The sequence below is a fragment of the Phacochoerus africanus genome, chromosome 7 (genome assembly GCF_016906955.1).
Source record: "Phacochoerus africanus isolate WHEZ1 chromosome 7, ROS_Pafr_v1, whole genome shotgun sequence".
NCBI classification, from domain to species: domain Eukaryota; kingdom Metazoa; phylum Chordata; class Mammalia; order Artiodactyla; family Suidae; genus Phacochoerus; species Phacochoerus africanus.
In genome coordinates, this window is record NC_062550.1 from 21,842,083 (window position 1) to 21,860,390 (window position 18,308).

General features: G+C 42.1%; 1 protein-coding gene across 6 annotated transcripts in view; it reads right to left on the minus strand.

Annotated features, from left to right (window-relative positions):
* Positions 1-505: 505 nt before the first annotated feature.
* Positions 506-18,308, minus strand: part of CBX5 (chromobox 5) — a 39,159-nt gene continuing 21,356 nt past the window's right edge. For all 6 annotated transcript variants that reach the window (XM_047786815.1, XM_047786814.1, XM_047786811.1 and 3 more), the window contains 3 exons: positions 14,472-14,658; positions 11,179-11,279; positions 506-8,974 (listed from right to left, as the gene is read on the minus strand). In XM_047786815.1, the coding sequence (XP_047642771.1) occupies positions 8,824-8,974; positions 11,179-11,279; positions 14,472-14,658 (439 nt within the window). In that variant the 3' untranslated portion in view covers positions 506-8,823. The remainder of the gene's footprint in view (positions 8,975-11,178; positions 11,280-14,471; positions 14,659-18,308) is intronic.

Here is an 18,308-nt window from a genome sequence, read left to right on the forward strand (position 1 = left end):
ACTCCCTTTTCCTTCCTAAGCCAGCTTCCAATTACCCCCATACCCCCACCATGACTAACAATCATTAAGGCCTCAGTTTCTTTGGCATTTGTGAAGCAAATCCAAAAAAAATAGTTATATTTATAAACTCACATATACTGGGGTTTTCAAAACTGATTCAGATTATTTGTCAATGTGGTTTTCTGTAAATTCTCGTAACCAGGAGCTGATTTTTCAAGGGGTCCCTGGGTTCCTAAGGTTAATATTTATTCTCTGAGCCACTTGGACCATGAAGCCTTAAGGGAATGGAGTAGGAACAGGATGCTTGTTCTCTTTTTCCCTCAGGCTTGCGCCACCCTGTGGTCTCACAAAGTCAGAGACCAACGATCCTTAGAAAAAAAGCCCTTGTCCTTCCTCCAAGTCACCCAGCTTTCGGAAACACACGTGCGATTACCAGCTGACATTTGGGGCCCAAATTAAGGAAGAAGCCTAAGATCCAGATCTTCAAACCACCACTCAGGATCCGTATTTGAAAAGCAACCATTTATTAGAACCAATACAAGAGTATGAAAAGAGGGAAAAGAGGAGGGTGGAAGAGGGGGAGAGAATGAGGTCTGCATCAGATGTCAGTTGTGGAAACACATAAATTGCCTACTTTTAAACATTTACATTTAAAAGGCGAACATATATATATATCACTTATCCTAAAAAAAAAAAAAAAATCAAAAGCAGACATGTTTGGCTGAAATAAAACCAGGAAACACAACCAAAACTCCCCCACAAACCAAAAAGGTCCATAGAGAATTCAATTTTCCACTTTTCCATTCAGAAATCTGGCTACAAAGTGTGATTTGTTTGCTACTCAGGATGGTACAGAGCGCTGAAACCCAGCCTCTCACGTCTATTCGATGCCATCCTGAGGGAAGGGGAGGGAAGGCCTGCGGGCCATGGGCGTATCAACTCCTGGCTGCTTGGCAGGATGTCAGACTGTGCTCTCTCCATCCTCCAGAGAACCGCCTGGTGCCGCCACTGCAGTGAACAGAGGAGCAGAGTCCACAAAACACCGAGAACCGAAATGGGACCGCAGCAAGGGGCCGGGACCTTGTGCTTTTTCAGGGGTTACACATCTAGGGTCAAGGAGAGGGAAAGAGCCCTATTGGAAAGAGGAGCTGGCTAAGCCCCTAAACTGAGATGGAGAGTAAGGCTCTCGAGCCCACACCTGGGCAAATAGAAAGTGTCCAAAGTTTTCCCAAACCAGAGGGGAAAAAAGGTCAAAGTCAGGTTCAAACTGTAGACACTGAGAAAGAGATGACAGATGCTGAGTACAGTGAATTGGATGAAGTTTTCAGGAGTATCAATGCCCAATTCTGAATGTTAAGTATATCTCCAATAAATTTTTTTTCTAATGTGGCTCTTGTTTGGTGGGGGATGGAGAAAGTGGTTATGCTTACTGAACCAGCTGGTTCTCACGGGGGGCGGGGAGGCTTGGGTACAGATACCACGAAGGGGTGAAGTGATCCAACCGACCTCAGACCAGTTCAGGGAGCAAAAAGCAAAGTTATAAATCAAACCCACTGTGTGCGCTTTGCTCCCAAGACGGCCCAAGTCTGTTCCAAGTCCATGGGGTACAGGACCTTAGTTCCCAACCTGCAGAGAAACAAGCAGGAGCATCCCTGATTCCCTATCCAATGCTCTTGGGTCTCAAACAGCCTCTCTTTGTGGATGCAAGCCATAGAAAATACTAAGTGCCTTCCCCCATAACATCCTAAGTCAGTCTGGACTATCAAAAGACGCCAACATTCTTGAAAACACTGTCAACATCTGAACTAGCAGCTTTGATGAGGGGTGGGGGGCAGAGAACTTGCCGAGGTCACTAAGTAGTTCCAACCTTGGGACAGCTCAGTGAGGACAAAAGCCTATGGCAGGCCTGGATTTCGGCTCAAGGCATCCTCCATTGAGGACCCTAAAGTATTCTATCAATTTTGATTTACAATGCCTCACAACACCCCTGTGAGGTAGTCAGTATTATTACCCCCATTTGACAGATGGGGAACTGAGGCATTGAAAGGAGTGACTTGCCCAAGGTCAGCCATTACGAATCAGTTGAGGAGGTTGGCACAGAGTCTGCATCCACTCAATTCTTGTTCCACTCCCTAGAGCATTTTACTTCTCCCGTGCACTTAGGAGCAAAAGGGAGTCGGGAGGCACACCTCACTACAAACTAGATGAACTCAATCGACCCACAAATATTAACTGATGGCCTATTAGTTATCTAGCATATGCAATGAACCTTGGAGAAGCAGCAAACTGCTTCTGAAAGTCATGTGTTAATGGACGATTTGAAAACAAAATTACATTCAAAACATTAAGGGCATGAATTCTTCTGTACAGAAATGCTCGCTTCATCCTAAGAGGCGAAGGACTAAGTCACATCAATTTCTCAAAGTTCTGTACTGAGTAACCCAAATTGCTAAAATTCAGAATAAAGCAAGACCACGCTCAAGCAGAAAGCCAAGCACCATTTCCTCAGTGGTGGTCTGGGTAGTGCTCTGAGCTGCAAGGTTGGTGGGGAAGGGCCAGCAACAGCGGTGGCAGCAGCAACATTCTCTACAGGCTAAGCTAGGAGCTCAGGAACCCTAATACCACCAACACCCCTTCACCCCTGCTGCTGCTTGCCTCTCCCCACCACACTCTTTCCAATCTTTCTGCCTCAGCTCAACCTCAGGAGTTGCAGTATCTTCACAAACAGCTCAAGATTAAGGATATAAATGATGACACTTTTCCATTTAGGGGGAGGGTTTGAAGTGCTCTCTATAACTAGTCAGAAGACTCTTGTAATATTCCTACCTCCTGCCAGAGGCAGGACTCCTTAGAAAGACAAAAGGAAAACACTTCCCCCTCCCTCCGGATTTACACTGGATTCTGATAGAAATCACTATGACCCTTATCCTAAAACTAGGAGGGAAAATACTAAACCCACAGCCAGCCCTGGTTGAGAATCAAATCCTAAAGCTACTGGAAACTGAGAAACACTGACTTGAGACTTAAAAGTGCTGTGACATGATGAAACTCTATCTTCTCAGGTCTTCTTGAAGAATCTCCAGGCAGGAAGCCCCTCCTTTCCTCTGTACCCACTTGCAGTAGCCAGAGCAACAGGACCCTATGTACATGATGAGAAGCTCAAAGGATTCATCAATACACACAGTATAATGTTCACCAGGGACACTCCAGTTCCAGGAAGGGCCAACCACCCCAAGGCCTAAATTATATTTTTTCATTGAAACCTTTTCCCTTGATTGCAGATCACAATGGACAAGTCCAGGTGATGAGGAAGTTCAAGAATGATTAACGCAGCAGAGACAGTTCAGGTTCAGTCTGCTGGACTTTTTCAAAAAGCATGACCAACTAGCTACTGGGGCCTGGGTCAATTGTGAGGGTCACATCTGCCAATGCTGGGGGCAGTTCCAAATTAAAAAAAAAAAAAAAAGAGAGAGAAAGAAAAAAAAAGGAGAGAGAAGATAAAAAGTTCATTGCATTCAATTTGGCCTAATTTCTTGATAATAGTTTCCTATTAGATTTTCTGATTAATACTGATGGCTCTTACCTAGGCTGTGATAATTAGGTTTTGATCTATTGTGACATTAATGATCACAATCAGTTGACTTTGAAATTGTCTTAATTAATGGCTCTTCCCTTGTTGGCTGCCTCCAGCGCAGGTTCTCCCCCCTCGCCCAGCATCTTGTTTTAACTCCTTCTCTCACTGACCTCAGAGACAAATAGCATTGGAGGATCACTTTCTTCCCATAAGCCAAGATGCTAAACTATCTTAAAATATTTCTCTGACAGAGGAGCTATATGAGATGATGTTAGGTGAAATGAGGATCAGGATAAAAGGCAAGAAAACAGGCTCTCAGCAAACAGGAAATAGTCCATCTTGGAAAACCACCACCACAGTCAAGCATGATGTTTAAGTGGCAACAAGTTGAAGTAACTCCAAAAAGACAAGATGAGGTAGTTTAAAATTCAAGAAATTCAGCACAGGCAAAAAGAAACTAGAAATTTTTATGGAGCTATCCAAAGAACCATCACACTTTAATTTTCTAAAACAGTTATTCTAATTCTTGGGAATTCTGGCTTCCAAGTCTAGCCAACTTTCAATTACCCACTTCTCAATTACCCAGGAAGAGAAAAGTAGCATTTTTCCAATGGTCGCATGGTCAGAACTAAGACATTTCTTAAGCTCAGACTCTTCCTAACAGGGTTAGGCCTCACCCTGGACCTCCCTAGATTGATTAAATCAAAAACTCCAGGGCATAAGTATTTTTGGGAGAGGTTTTCACATAATTGATGCAAGTCTCTGCTTAGAAATCACCATCCTGCAGTGGTTAAACTATACTGCCCAGAATAGATGCCCAGGTGTTACCAGATGTGCCCTAAGAGGCTTTTTTTTAGCAAATCTTTTTGTCATTGGAATATGTCCCTGTTTTAGGCTTCAAGCCTGCTTCATGTTAATTCCTTCAAAAGGGATGAGAAACTGAAAAAGGTATGAACAACTCTTATACAATAAGGTAACAATACATAACTGGATCTGCAACATAGTTAATACTTTCCACAAGCAAGGATTAACTAAAACATTAAACACTTGGGCAAAGAGCCTACAATGGGGACCAAAGCCAAGGGTTCTCAACCCCCACTCACTCACCTGTTGTTTTCTCTCTCAGACAGTATTCCTGACTACCCTCGGTTACCTTTATTTTCTGGAATAAAGCAAGCCTTTGCTGTGGCCTCTCTATGGCCAGTTAGCTCAGTTCATCCAAGGTCACAGGTCTTTTCTACACATGAGCCAATTTGTCACCCCCTTATTCTAGGGCCACAACCTATACCAACCAGTTGTCTCTGCCCTAAATCTGAAATGTGTACCCATTTATAGCATTTATTACACTAAACTATTAACCGTCAGTTCATCCCATACCAGTATGAAAATCTTTTGAGGTCAGAGACTCTATCTTCTTGAACTTTGTATCCCCAGCACCATAAAATGCTTGTTGAATGAAATCAGTGTTGACCCACTAAGTGGCTGAAATGTGGATGCCTCAATACAAATCCACCAAGATTAACTGTGTGCTGTGGGGGGTAGGGGTAGGGGGCGCCCAATTCCAAGCATAGGCTCTTGGGTACAAGGCTGGTAATATCTCTATTTTTGAGAACACTAACTTTTTTATTAGTGGTAAAACCAAAATGAAACCTGACACTTTACCTCTCTGCCCTGACATAAGTAAAGCTTGCTTGGTGGTCTGATTACAAAAGTACAGATCTCAACACTAATCTTCAAACCAAAGACAAAAGGATGGAGTCATGGGTGAAAAACAAGCTTTTCCTTTGACCTAATTTGTGAGAAACCATTTCCACATTTCAAATCTAGTGACATAACCCTTTGTGCAATTCTCATATCAGTGCAAACTTATTTTAGGCCCTTGAATTAGAACCCTAAGGACAAAGACAATCACTCCCTAGCCCAAACACAGATCCCTCTGACCCCTCACTGTACCTCAGGTGAGCTGGGCGAAACACAGAACCAACAAAATCACAAGATGAAAATCACAAGCCCCTTCCCCAAGGCCCTAGGATATGGCCTGAAGATAAGGAAAGCGGACTGCAGGTAGGCAATAGCACAGGAACGAAGAATTAGGAATAATCAAAACCGCCCAAGCTACAGGAACAGGACCAACTTTTCACCACCGACAAAAAGGAATACAGACATACGACTGGGGGATAGCCAAGCATCATCCAGACTTTTGAGAGTCAAGGAACACCACAGGTCCACGCTCTCTCAAGCAGACTAACAGCCCGACTGCAGGAGGAAAGATGATCCGAGTCTCTCCAGGTTAAAAATGGGTGCGTCCATCAGGGCTGACCTTCTCTAACAGCTGATCTTAATGGGAGGGCCTCTGCCCAGCCCAGGGCTCAGAAAAGCAGCTGCACTGACCTTGGTACACTCTGCTGGTCAAAGTTCTGCTATATCCTGTGGAAAGCAAAACCCTTGAATGCTGATTACCAGAAATTCAGCTTAAAGAGATGTTTTGAAAGAGGACCTAACATAGGAAAAATATATTTTGAGCACCCAACACCTAGATGTTTAGGAGTGCTTAGCCCAGGGTTAACCCTTCTGAGAGAAAGCCCCATGAAAACAGGTTTCTGTTTGAGGCTGCCATTCTCCAAGGGCCTGGATAGCTGCCTAGCACTAACAAATGTCGGGGGCACCGGCAGGCATCTCGTTCCCTTTCTGCTAAAGGCTAAGGTCAGTACTGGTCACTGGCTCCCTCCATTCCTACAGAAGTCACTGAGCAGCATGTGGAAGTTCCCAGGCCAGGAACTGAACCCACACCACAGCTGCGAACCAACAAACCACAGGAGTGACAACATGAGATCCTGAACCCGCCATGCCACAAGGGAACTCCAAAAGAAACCAGATTCTTGACGAATGTCTTTAACATTACCTCTAACATCAGCAACCATGTGCCCCAGGTTTCTTAGGATTACTCTCAGGACCAAACAGTTCTGATGTGCTTTATCCACAAGCTAGATTTGGGCTCTAAAAATATGGTCACTGTAGTTTGTTTACATGCCCATTGCTCCTGGCTACATGGATAATTTGTCATTTTTTTCCACCTACAAACTTGAGAGGCCCAGATCACCTCCTCGGGGGCTCTGGCCTACTTCTGCCCTATCCTAGTACACCCCAATTGATATCCTTAGTTACTTATAAATGAAACATCTCTTTCCTAACCAACCTTTCTTTCTTTCAGATGCCCATCAGATTAAGTACTAACAACTGTCAATTATCCAGCACTCGATCTAGGCCTTTAATTCCTTCAGAGAGTTAAGGAAGATGGAGATAAAACTCCTACCCACTTGAGGTATGGGCTGAGTTCTCACCCAATCACATTACTATTCAGAAAGATTTTCTTGGATGGCTGAAGCCGAAAGCTTCATTGTTCTGGCCTGTCATGTCACACAGCAACAGCTGTCTTCTCAACTGTGCAGTATAATTTTTGACGTAATTTACACGAGCACACAGAATTCAATCAGCAGCTGAGCAGGGAAGCAATGGTAACAAATGCTATGAATGGGTGTATGATTTGCATATCATTCAGCGCGTCTGTAGACTGGAGCAATCTCTCCATTCTCATTACTCTGAATAATTTAGAAATGACTGAACACTCCTGGCCAGACAGCTGTATGTTTTAAAAATCAAAAGCAACCCCAAAAACCACCTCAATGGCTGGTGAACTCTAGAGTTAAGGCTATTTCAAGCATTTGTTCATATTTCCTCAGCTTTGGGCTGGGACAAGGATGCTCAAAACCCTGCTATTTCCTTATTACTTTTAGTCTTGGTTCTCTAGCCCCCTTCAATTATGAGGAAAAAAAAGGGTAAAAGAGAAGTAGGGCATTTCTTGGGGGACAAAGGCAGAAGGAGATAATCAGAAAAATAATCTCTACATATAATGGCAGAGCAGGAAGAAGCCAAAAGAGAACTATCTTGCCAAGAAGGGAAAGGTTGTGTCAACATGCTAATTAATGCCGGGGCCTGCCACTCTCCGAGGTGATAATTTCCATAGAAATGCACTGAAAAAATAAGATACCACTACGAGTTTAAAGGTGGAAAAAAGTAAGCACTGATACTTTGGGGACTCTTGGTGGCAAATCCAAGAGTCAACAAAGCAGGAAACTTATGATTATAGACACTATGAATATTTAAAATTGATATGGTGGCCAATGGCTCCCCTCCAAGAATTCCCCACTGAAAATAATGGCATGGAGGAGAAACGTGGGTCCACTGAGAAGTGAGGGTCAGGTTTGAAGCCTCTTTGGTAACAGGAATGCTTTGGGAGGCCACAAAAGTTGGCAGGGTTGGAGGGTGCCTAGCACCTTGGCACAAGCAAGCACCAGGCAGTCACTCACACCTACATAAATACATAGCCCAAATGGGAGGGGTGAAAAGAAATAATACATATGTACCACATGTGATAATAAAGACAACTGTATCCTACCCCACCATCCTCATGTACTAATAGCTAAAAATCTCCACAGTTAATAATTTTGTCATTTTATGACAGACTACACCAACTTGCAGAAGCAGAATCAGGGACAGCTAAGAAGCAAGGCCAAGAGTCCTGGGGCTAAAAGGAGTGCCTTGACAAATCTGAATGTAAAATTTCAAGTCCTCCAAAGGATGGAGCTATTCTGGAGGATGGGTGAGGACGAACAACAGAGGGTGGCCCAGAAGACCACACCAGAAACCCTGTATTCTCCTGGGTAGAGCTGAATGAGGTTGGGGGAAGCCCCAACAGGTAGGCAGTTGCTATTGGCTTTTTCAAAAGATGGGCAACATCATTTCCATCCCAACATCTCAAAACAAAGGCTAGCTGGTCATCAACATGTTCTAAGAGCCAAAGCAAGAAACCAAAATTCTTCATCAATGTAACAAAATCCCCCATCTAAAAAGCAACCAACCCTGAAGATCAAAACTCTAAAGTGATTAAAAAGTTAAAACTCATCTTGAGGTCACAGGGGAGCAGAAGGAAGAGAGCAGGGCAAAGGAAAAAACTGTGGGAATTACACACAGTATGTAAATGCCTGGTCTTCACAGAGAGACACTTATCATGAATCAGACCATCAGTTATGTTACAAGAGAACCAATACCAACATTTCTCCTGTGGAGCACAGTGATAAGCACATTTTTTATGGATGTGTTTAGGATAGAAGGGGGTGGGTAGAAGGGAGAGGAGGCAGGGAGGTGAATGTATTATGTACAAAGAGAAATGACAGAGACCACCCCTTCCTTTAGCTCTTTGCTGTTTCTTTCTCTTTGTTTTCCGCATCCTCAGGATATGCATGCCACGTCAGTCTCTCTTCATAAAATGCTATCACAATTTGTGGACATTTAACATTAGCTTCTTTTGCAAGAACCAGGTCTGCTTCATCTGTGTCTTTCCTGGAGAGAAAGAATTATGAGATTTAGAATGAGAGGAAAGGTGAGAGAGTGTCCAAACACAGGTTTATGTCATTAAATTATGATTTAGCTGACTTGATTTCTTCTCCATCTTGACTTCAAAGGGAAAAGGATCCTAACAGTCCCACATTTTCAAGGAGAAATTTAAGTAAATGAATCGAGTTAGTAAACATCATTCAACTACTACATCAGAAGACTTAAGCTAGAATAGATGGGAAACCTAGCAGGCTTAACCAAAAGGCTGAAAATTAAACTACTATATAAATTCTGCTCCCATAATTTTTATGTGTGGGTATGAGCATGTGAGTGAAGACACAATCAAACCTACATTCAGCCCTATTCATTAAGCATAAATTGCTCAATCCACTTTTTGGACCATCTGGGTCATTGAAGGGTCCTAACCCTCCTCATCTTGTGGCCTTTTATTTATTTATTTTTTGCCTTTTGCTCTTTAGGGCCACACCCGAGGCATATGCAAGTTCCCAGGCTAGGGGTCCAATTGGAGCTACAGCTGCCAGCCTACGCCACAGCCACGGTATCCAAGCAATGCAGTACACGAGCCGCGTCTGTGACCTACACTACAGCTCACGGCAACGCTGGATCCTCAACCCACTGAGCGAGGCCAGGGATCAAACCCTCAACCTCTTGGTTACTAGTCAGATTCGTTTCTGCTCAGCCAGTAGGGGAATTCCAGCGTGACCTTTTAAACACTCATCCTTTTGGTCAGAACTGTGGATTAGAACAGTAAGAACGTAGAAATTTCGGTCAGCAACAGTCCTTATAAAACAGAGTGAGGGCGAATGTAAAGTCTAGTCACTAAAATAAAATGTAGGCATTAAATGCAAATTTCAATTATAATATGAAAAAGAAATCCAGTAAGTTCCTTAACCAGAAATCCAAATCAAGAAAGAAAAAATTTTTAAATTAAAATCCCACCGAGGGAGTTCCCGTCGTGGCGCAGTGGTTAACGAATCCGACTAGGAACCATGAGGTTGCGGGTTCGGTCCCTGCCCTTGCTCAGTGGGTTGACGATCTGGCGTTGCCGTGAGCTGTGGTGTAGGTTGCAGACGCGGCTCGGATCCCGCATTGCTGTGGCTCTGGCGTAGGCCGGTGGCTACAGCTCCGATTCAACCCCTAGCCTGGGAACCTCCATATGCCACGGGAGCGGCCCAAGAAATAGCAACAACAACAACAACAACAAAAATCCCACCGAGATGTGAGCAAAGACAGCTAACCTCTTTCCTAGGAAACAGAGATGCTGAATTCATAGAGGTAAGCATTATGGATGAGAAGGGGGGTGGGGAGGGAAACACATCGCTAAGAGCAGCTACCCAAATTTGGACTGTGGTGGAAAAAGCTAGTTAACATGTGAATGTAAATCATAAGTACCACATATGGCTGAGTGGGAAAAGCAGTCAATACAGCTCCTTATGCAGACGGAGTATAGTGATTCTTCAAATACAGACTTCTGGGTAATTTACCAACAAAATTTCGATCAGATAAAATATTAAACCTCTTGACTATACAACTTCTAAGGTAATTAGCTTCCTTAGTGGCACTGTAGCATGAACTCTCTATTTAGAGACCAAACTTAAATTACAAGCCCAGAACACTTGGAAATAGAGAGGTAGTGAGGGCCACACTATAAATCACTCTGTCTTTAAGAAACCAAATTGAGGGGAAGTAACTATACTTTCCTCTAAGATCCATTCCCTCTACCGGATGAAATAATTTGTGCTTTGGCCAGTATTATTCTTAATGCTTTTTGTTGAGATTACTCTTCTCTTTTAGACATTATTGAGTGGTCTTGGTCCTCAGTGATGGCAGAAAGCCTCACTCAATTCCTATTCCATGGCCACAGGCTCGTGGTCTGATGGTAAATGATTCAGAACTGTGTAAATTAAATGGTTAGGTCATGTTTATATGTTTCCTACCTCAAATCTACACATTAGTATGTGTGCTAATATATTATAATTTGGCTTAATACTAAAGCTTTCGAATGTCTTAAATCCATTCTGAACTATAATTCCCATTTAATACTGACAGTTGGTATCAGCTAAAAATTTAGCTCCCTGACGATCAAAATTCTTAATCAAAATTACTCAGTCTTCTCTCCCTATCTTCCGTACAAATTCAAGTCACTGGCAAAGAAACACAATTGCAGAGTGAGGCCCAATCTCTCTCACCATTTCATTAGGAACATTAAATCGCCACAGGAATCTGTCGCCCCAATGATCTTTTCTGGTTCCAATCCTCTCTCAAAGCCCCGAGCGATATCATTGCTCTGCTATAAATAGAAGATGAAGAAAGGTTACAGCTTGGAGATAAGAGTCAAAAAACCTTCCCGTTTCTCAGCTCAACAAAGCACAACCTAAGTTAATATCACTAGATATCACTTTTGTCACCAATTCATAAAATTCTTAGGACCTAAATACAATACTGCATCAGCCAGTGACAGAGATATTTCTACAGGAAGTTGCAGCTGTCCTTCCAGTATTCCTTCAAAGGATTAGGAGTGGCCCCTAAAACTACTTAATATCCTTTAAAATATTCTGGAGTCATCATCTAGGAAATCCTCTATCCCCTCATTTAATCTTGTTATTATAAACGGACTACTCCTAAATTGTTCCTTCTGGGTTGATAAACAAATCCACAGGGGTTACCTGAAAGAAACCCTTTTTCACTTTATAAACTTCAAATATAAAACCTCTTAATCTTTATTTTTTTAGACTTTTAGTTCACCTAACACTGACCAATATTTTTAATACTTCCTTTCCCAGAGTCATCTATGCTTATGAAAGAACAGAGATAAGGATAATTCAAGGCATTATCATAAAACAGAAAATTTCTTTTCAGAGCTCACATACTATAACACCCACACATTTGGGGAAGAGGCCCTGGTCTATGTCTATCCCTTCCTGAAGGGGATGGATCAATTGCATTAGAGAGCAGAACTGGGGACTTTCCTGGTAGTCTAGTGGTCAGGACGCACGCTTTCACTGCTGCAGCCCAGGTTCAATCTCTGGTCTGGGAATTGAGATCCCACATTAAGCTGCTGCTTGCTGCAGCAAAAAAAAGCCCCCCGAAAAAAACAAAAATAAAAAAAGAGAGCAGAACTAGACTGATAATTCTGTAAGGAATTATTCAGACTTGGTCAAACAATAATCACGCAATCCAGACAAGGAGCATTAGGGTCTGATTCAGGTGTGCTGCCACTTGTGAGAGCAAAATGGTGAAATTTTATACAAACCAGGTAATTAAAAAAAACCTTTTTATGGAAGATAATGCAAGCTTATTTAGTGGCAATACAAAAAAAGATTTAGAAAGACTGCCCAATTGAACTAAATCTCTGATATCTGATCTTCATAATAAAATCTCTTTGCTCTGATATTCGCCTTGCTGTCTTCTGAGATACAAAGCATTCAGCGTCCAGGCGGTCCCCAAAGATACCAGAATCCAACATTGGGAAGGAAATTCCATGCATGGATCAGGGGACATACAGACTCAAAAACATAGCCTCTTTTGGGGGTGCTTAAAAGGAGGAGGTTCCCAGATGTGCACACAGCTGCTCACAGCTGGAATGCTGGCGCACGAACTGAGTCATAAATCATAGCTGGCGGCTGAAAACAGTTTGCCACATAGGGAGGGAAGGAAAGAAAAATGTTCGAGATGCTGAAAAGGAGCCGAGGCGAGGAAAATGCTAAAATCATCACACAGGCAGTAATCTTAAATCAGGCATAATGCCGACTAACAAATTTCTTCTGCAGTGGTCTAAAGAAAGAAACGCAATCCCCTCCTGCACCCTTAAAACACACAATCACCCATCTTCCCAGCTGCCTACCTGACAGCCGCCAGCACTGCTGAGAATGCTGTCAAGGGGCCCCAGATGAACATTACAATGTAAGGGACATGTGGGGGTGGTTTTCAAGGTCAGCAGCATCAGAACCTGGCCTAGGAATGAAACTCTCTACACTGGCCAGTGGCTCAAAGTCAGATTGCTCATTTTTAAAAGGAGAGAAACCGTAAGTTGAGGAAATACAAACTATATGTCACAAATGGCTATACAGGTCTTATGCTGTGTTGTTTTTCAGTCTCTTTACTTAGCTAGAAAATGAATCAAATGACAAAACCAAAATACAAAGGACTAATAAAAAAAAAGAAAGAATCAAATCTTAGCTCCTTAGAGAAGAGAAGCCATTCTCAAATTATTTATCAGTACACTATATCAAATGTTATACACACCTCATCAGAACAGGGCAGTTTTAAAAATAAGATTGTAAAAAATAAAATTAATCATGGAAACAAATAAGGAGACAGACAAAAACCTAGAATCCACTTTCACTGGGAGCCTCCAATCTTTCACTCTTATTTCCATTCTTTTTGGAAAGCTGGTCTCCCATTTTCTCTCCTCTGGAGGTCAGGAATCACTTGTGTAAGTCTCTATAAAACACTGATGACAATGTCCAATCCACGGAAATTTGAACTTAATTAGTCTGGGGTGTTATCTTGGGCAGTGGAGTTTTTTGAAGCATTGTCCCCTAACCTCCTGTGGTGATTCTAATGTGCAGCCAGGGCTCAGAACTGATGCTCTAGAAACATGGGTATCCAAGGAAAACGAAGATAAATAGGGATGTTTATGGCAGTGACACTACAAGATTCAGAAGCAGACTTATGCTTTTATTTTATTAAACTTTAAGGGTATGATACATCTTTCACCACAAGAGGCTTCACAGCCTTGAAATAAATGAAAGCAGTGGAAGCTGGGGAGGTGGGTTATCTGTATATGTGTGTACAGATGGAAAAGATATAAATGAAAAAAGAAGAGAGGCAATAATAGTGCTTATGGCTAGTTACTTGAGAGCTAAAGATCAGAAGGATCAAAGCAACTGAATTAAACCAAAATTTCATAAACATACTTTCCAAACTGAACAATAAAAACATCCAAAAGGAAAATGAAAATTAATTTATTTAATGTAAAAACATAGTAGGATCAGAAGGGAATATACATGCCACTGAACTGTACACTTCAAAATGGTAAACTGTATTTTCTGTGGATTTCACCTTAATTTTAAAAGACAGAGAGTTATAAAGGGTTGAAAATAAGTGTTAATTTTGGAACGAAAAAGTGAAATGGTAAGACATTTTAAAGTTCCTTTCTATCCTTACAAAATTCACCAAAGACTCTAAGATAACTCTGCCTGTATTCATGAATAAGGCAGAGTATGAAATGTTTTACAAGGATTTCATTTTCCCACCTTAACCCCAATTTAGAGGACTCATAATATTATGTTCCTCACTCAGTCAGGAGGGGGCGCTGTAGTCAATCAACATATCTCCCTGGACGCTCTATTGTTCAACAATTTACCTTGTAGCCATCCAGAGAAGGGAAATAACCAAAATAATGCCCTTTTTGGGGGGAAGGGGGAGCCACAGTGGCAGAAGAAATAGTTTGTTGAGGAAAAAGGAAAATAAAGCTTACCTCTCTCTTTTTTTTGGATTTGATATCATCAGCACTGTTGGAGAAATTGGATTTCCTCTTGTTACTTTCTGACTTCTCCCTCGGTTTGTTATTTTCACCCTCCTTCATCTTCTTATACTTTTTCATGAACTCAGAAATTAGCTCAGGGCAATCCAAATTTTTCTCAGGTTCCCAAGTATTGTGCTCCCTGGGCAAGAAGAATGGAGAAAAAAAGCAAAGAAATAAGGGGGGGGGGGAATCCAATGCCTTATTTAAAGAAGACAAGTAGGCAAGAAAAGAAGTGCTATTCTTTTTTTTTTCTTTTGTTTTTATAGGGCTGCACCTGCGGCATACGGAGGTTCCCAGGCTAGGGGGTTAAATCAAGAGTTGTAGCTGCTGGCCTATGCCACAGCAGAATCCAAGCTGCGTCTGTGACCTACACCACAGCTCAGGGCAACGCCAGATCCTTAACCCACTGAGGCCAGGGATGGCACCCATGTCCTCATGGATACTAGGTGGGTTTGTTATCACTGGGCCACAAAGGGAACTCCAGAAGCTCTTTTTTATTTTTTTGCTTTTTAGGGCTGCACCCATGGCACAGGGAGGTTCCCAGGCTAGGGGTCAAACTGGAGCTGCAGTTGCCAGCCTGGACCACAGCCACAGCAACTCGGGATCTGAGCCACGTCTGCAACCTACACCATAGCTCTCGGCAACACTGGTTCCTTAACCCACTGAACAAGGCCAGAGATCAAACCTGCATCCTCATGGATACCAGTCAGATTCATTTCTGCTGAGCTACAACGGGAACTCCAATAAATGAATTTTATGGTATATAAACTATGTCTCAATAAAGCTATTAAAAACTCAAATATTGGGAGTTCCCATTGTGGCTCAGCAGGTTAAGAACCAGACACAGTGTTCATGAGGATGCAGGTTCAATCCCTGGCCTCGCTCAGTGGGTTAAGGATATGGCGTTGCTGCAAGCTGCGGTACAGGTTGAGGATGTGGCTCCAATTTGACCCCTAGCCTAGGAACTTCTATATGCTGCAGGTGCCGCCATAAAAGAAAAAACAAAAACAAAAACTCAAATATGAGTTCTGCTCTGTAAGTGGCAAAATAATGTGATTTCATACATATAATCATCTATGCAAATCCTGGAGAGGAAAATCCAATACGTTGTCTAGTTTATATTATCCTAAATATGTGACTTATATTTTGAAGAAATGTCAACAAATTATTAGAAGATCGAAAATACTTAGAAAAAAAGCAGTACGGGCTTAAAGCATTACAATATAGGCATACCACTAGAAGGAAAAGATTCAAAACTGGAATTTTGACTGCATTAGTTCAAAGCTCTGGATTCAAGCCTATCGTCTCTAGGTAGTCCAAATACATTTTAGGCTGATAAGCACAAAAAAAATACAAACTAAATAATTATATCTAACTAAACTTGGATCAAGGGAATTGTACTATGAGGAAAACAAATGGTATTCACAAAGTTGTTCTCTGTACTCCTGGCACGGGTTTTAGAAAAGCAAAGCATGGAGTTCCCGTCGTGTCGCAGTGGTTAACAAATCCGACTAGGAACCATGAGGTTGCGGGTTCGGTCCCTGCCCTTGCTCAGCGGGTTAACGATCCGGCGTTGCCGCGAGCTATGGTGTAGGTTGCAGATGCGGCTTGGATCCCGTGTTGCTGTGGCTTTGGCTACAGCTCTGATTAGACCCCTAGCCTGGGAACCTTCATATGCCGTGGGAGCGGCCCAAGAAATGGCAAAAAGAAAAAGAAAAGAAAAGAAAAGAAAAGCACCAAACTACCAGCAGCAGGTTATGGAATCAAAGCAAGAAATGTATCTACAGAGGAAAAACTACAACAGGCAACTCTTCACTCGTAGTCAGTGACAGAGGTTCTTTTGGTTATACAGTAAGAACTAGCTATGTTAAGACACTTTGTAAAGATATCATAGAAGCAGTTTCTATAATCCCTTCAATGACTTAGGAATTTTTTTTTTCACATTTATGACTATATATTTTAGTTATTTCATTGGGTTTTTTTGTCTCTTTAGGGCCACACTCGTGGCATATGGAGGTTCCCAGGCTAGGGGTCTAATTGGAGCTATAGCTGTCGGCCTATGCCAGAGCCACAGCAACACTAGATCTGAGACATGTCTGTGACCTACACCACAGCTCACAGCAATGCCAGATCCTTAACCCACTGAGTGAGGCCAGGGATTGAACCCACAACCTCATGGTTCCTAGTCGGATTCATTTCTGCTGCGCCACGATGGGAATGCCTGGTTTTGTTTTTTTAAATAAGGTATCTTTAGATAGAAATGGTTCGAACAAACGCCATAAAAACTCAACTCAAATAAGAAGCAGAATAGAAAAATCTGAGATATTTACTCTAGACTTCAACTTTCTGCAAAAAGAACTTCAGAATGAGACAAAATTTATTTCCAAACCGTTTGAGCTGAAACTGGAAAAGCCTCTCCCTCATAGCTCTTCTTTCGGCAAAAAAAAAAATCTTCCTCATACAATAACTTTCCCCCCAAATCCACAAACTATATAGTTTACTATCCCAGAAGAAATTAAGGTGCCAAAATCAAGAGGCATGCCAACACTGCAGCACAATAAGCAAGCAGATGTGGAGGTAGGAGAGTCTCTGGTTCAAGCAAGGAAAGCCAGTCCTCTAAATGAGATTATCTCTTTTCCCACCATATTTGCATCTTGCTGTGTCTACATTAACCACTTTTCACCCAAAAGACATCACGGCATAATTTAAAAAGAATCTGGGCTTTAACACCAAAGAAATCTGATGCTGGATCTTTGTTTCAGCATTTACCAGTTATGTTACTTTTGGCAAACAACTAACTTCCTCATCTATAAACTGAAAATAGCTCTAAAGGCTGTTATGAGAATTCAAGAGACATATGAAGTAGAATATGACCACTGCCTAGTGAGCAGTAGGTACTGAGTTGTAGACAAGGCTGATGGGGCACAATTTGCTGGGGCAGTCTTAAATGAAACTCCAGGTATTTCTGACAAAGTAAGGACAAATGTTTAATCCATCAACCCTAAACCTTTTCTTCCTCTTTTATCTGTGTAAGATACCTGGAGCTCAATTAGACAGTCCTGAAAGTCTTCAAAATGCCCAGGAATTTCCAGTGGTGATACAATGAGCCAAATAAACACCTTTAAAATTTTACGGTGAGGAGTTCCCATTGTGGTGTGGTGGAAACGAATCTGACTAGGAACCATGAGGGTGTGGGTTTGATCCCTGGCCTCTCTCAGTGGGTTAAGGATCTGGCATCGCCGTGAGCTGTGGTGTAGGTCTTAGACTCAGCTTGGATCTGACGTTGCTGTGGCTGTGGCATGGGCCGATGGCGACAGCTCTGATTTGACCCCTATCCTGGGAAACTCCGTATACCTCAGGTGCAGCCCTAAAAAGGAAAAAAAAAAAAATTTTTTTTTTGAGGTGTATTTAAATTCCTATTTCCTAGTACCCTAGGTCCTCAAATTCACAGTTCTCATCTCTAGAGGATGTTGTGAAATCACTCTAGAAATATCAAAATATTCTGAGTGCTGTGCTACCCACATTCGGTGTTCTGTGTGCTACAGATGCTAAGCCCCGTACAGTGTATGAACTATCCCCCCCGCCCAAACACCAGCAGTGCTCCACATGAAACAATAATTTTAAATATAATCCAAAGGCTCCTGATCATTCCTTTGTCCAAAGATACTGTGAAAACATTCAATCTTTCATTATATTTAAGTCTCACACTTTAAAGTTGTGATATTCATCGTGGTAACTACTAGCCACATGTGGTTAATGAGCAATTGAAATGTGGCTAGTATGAATGCA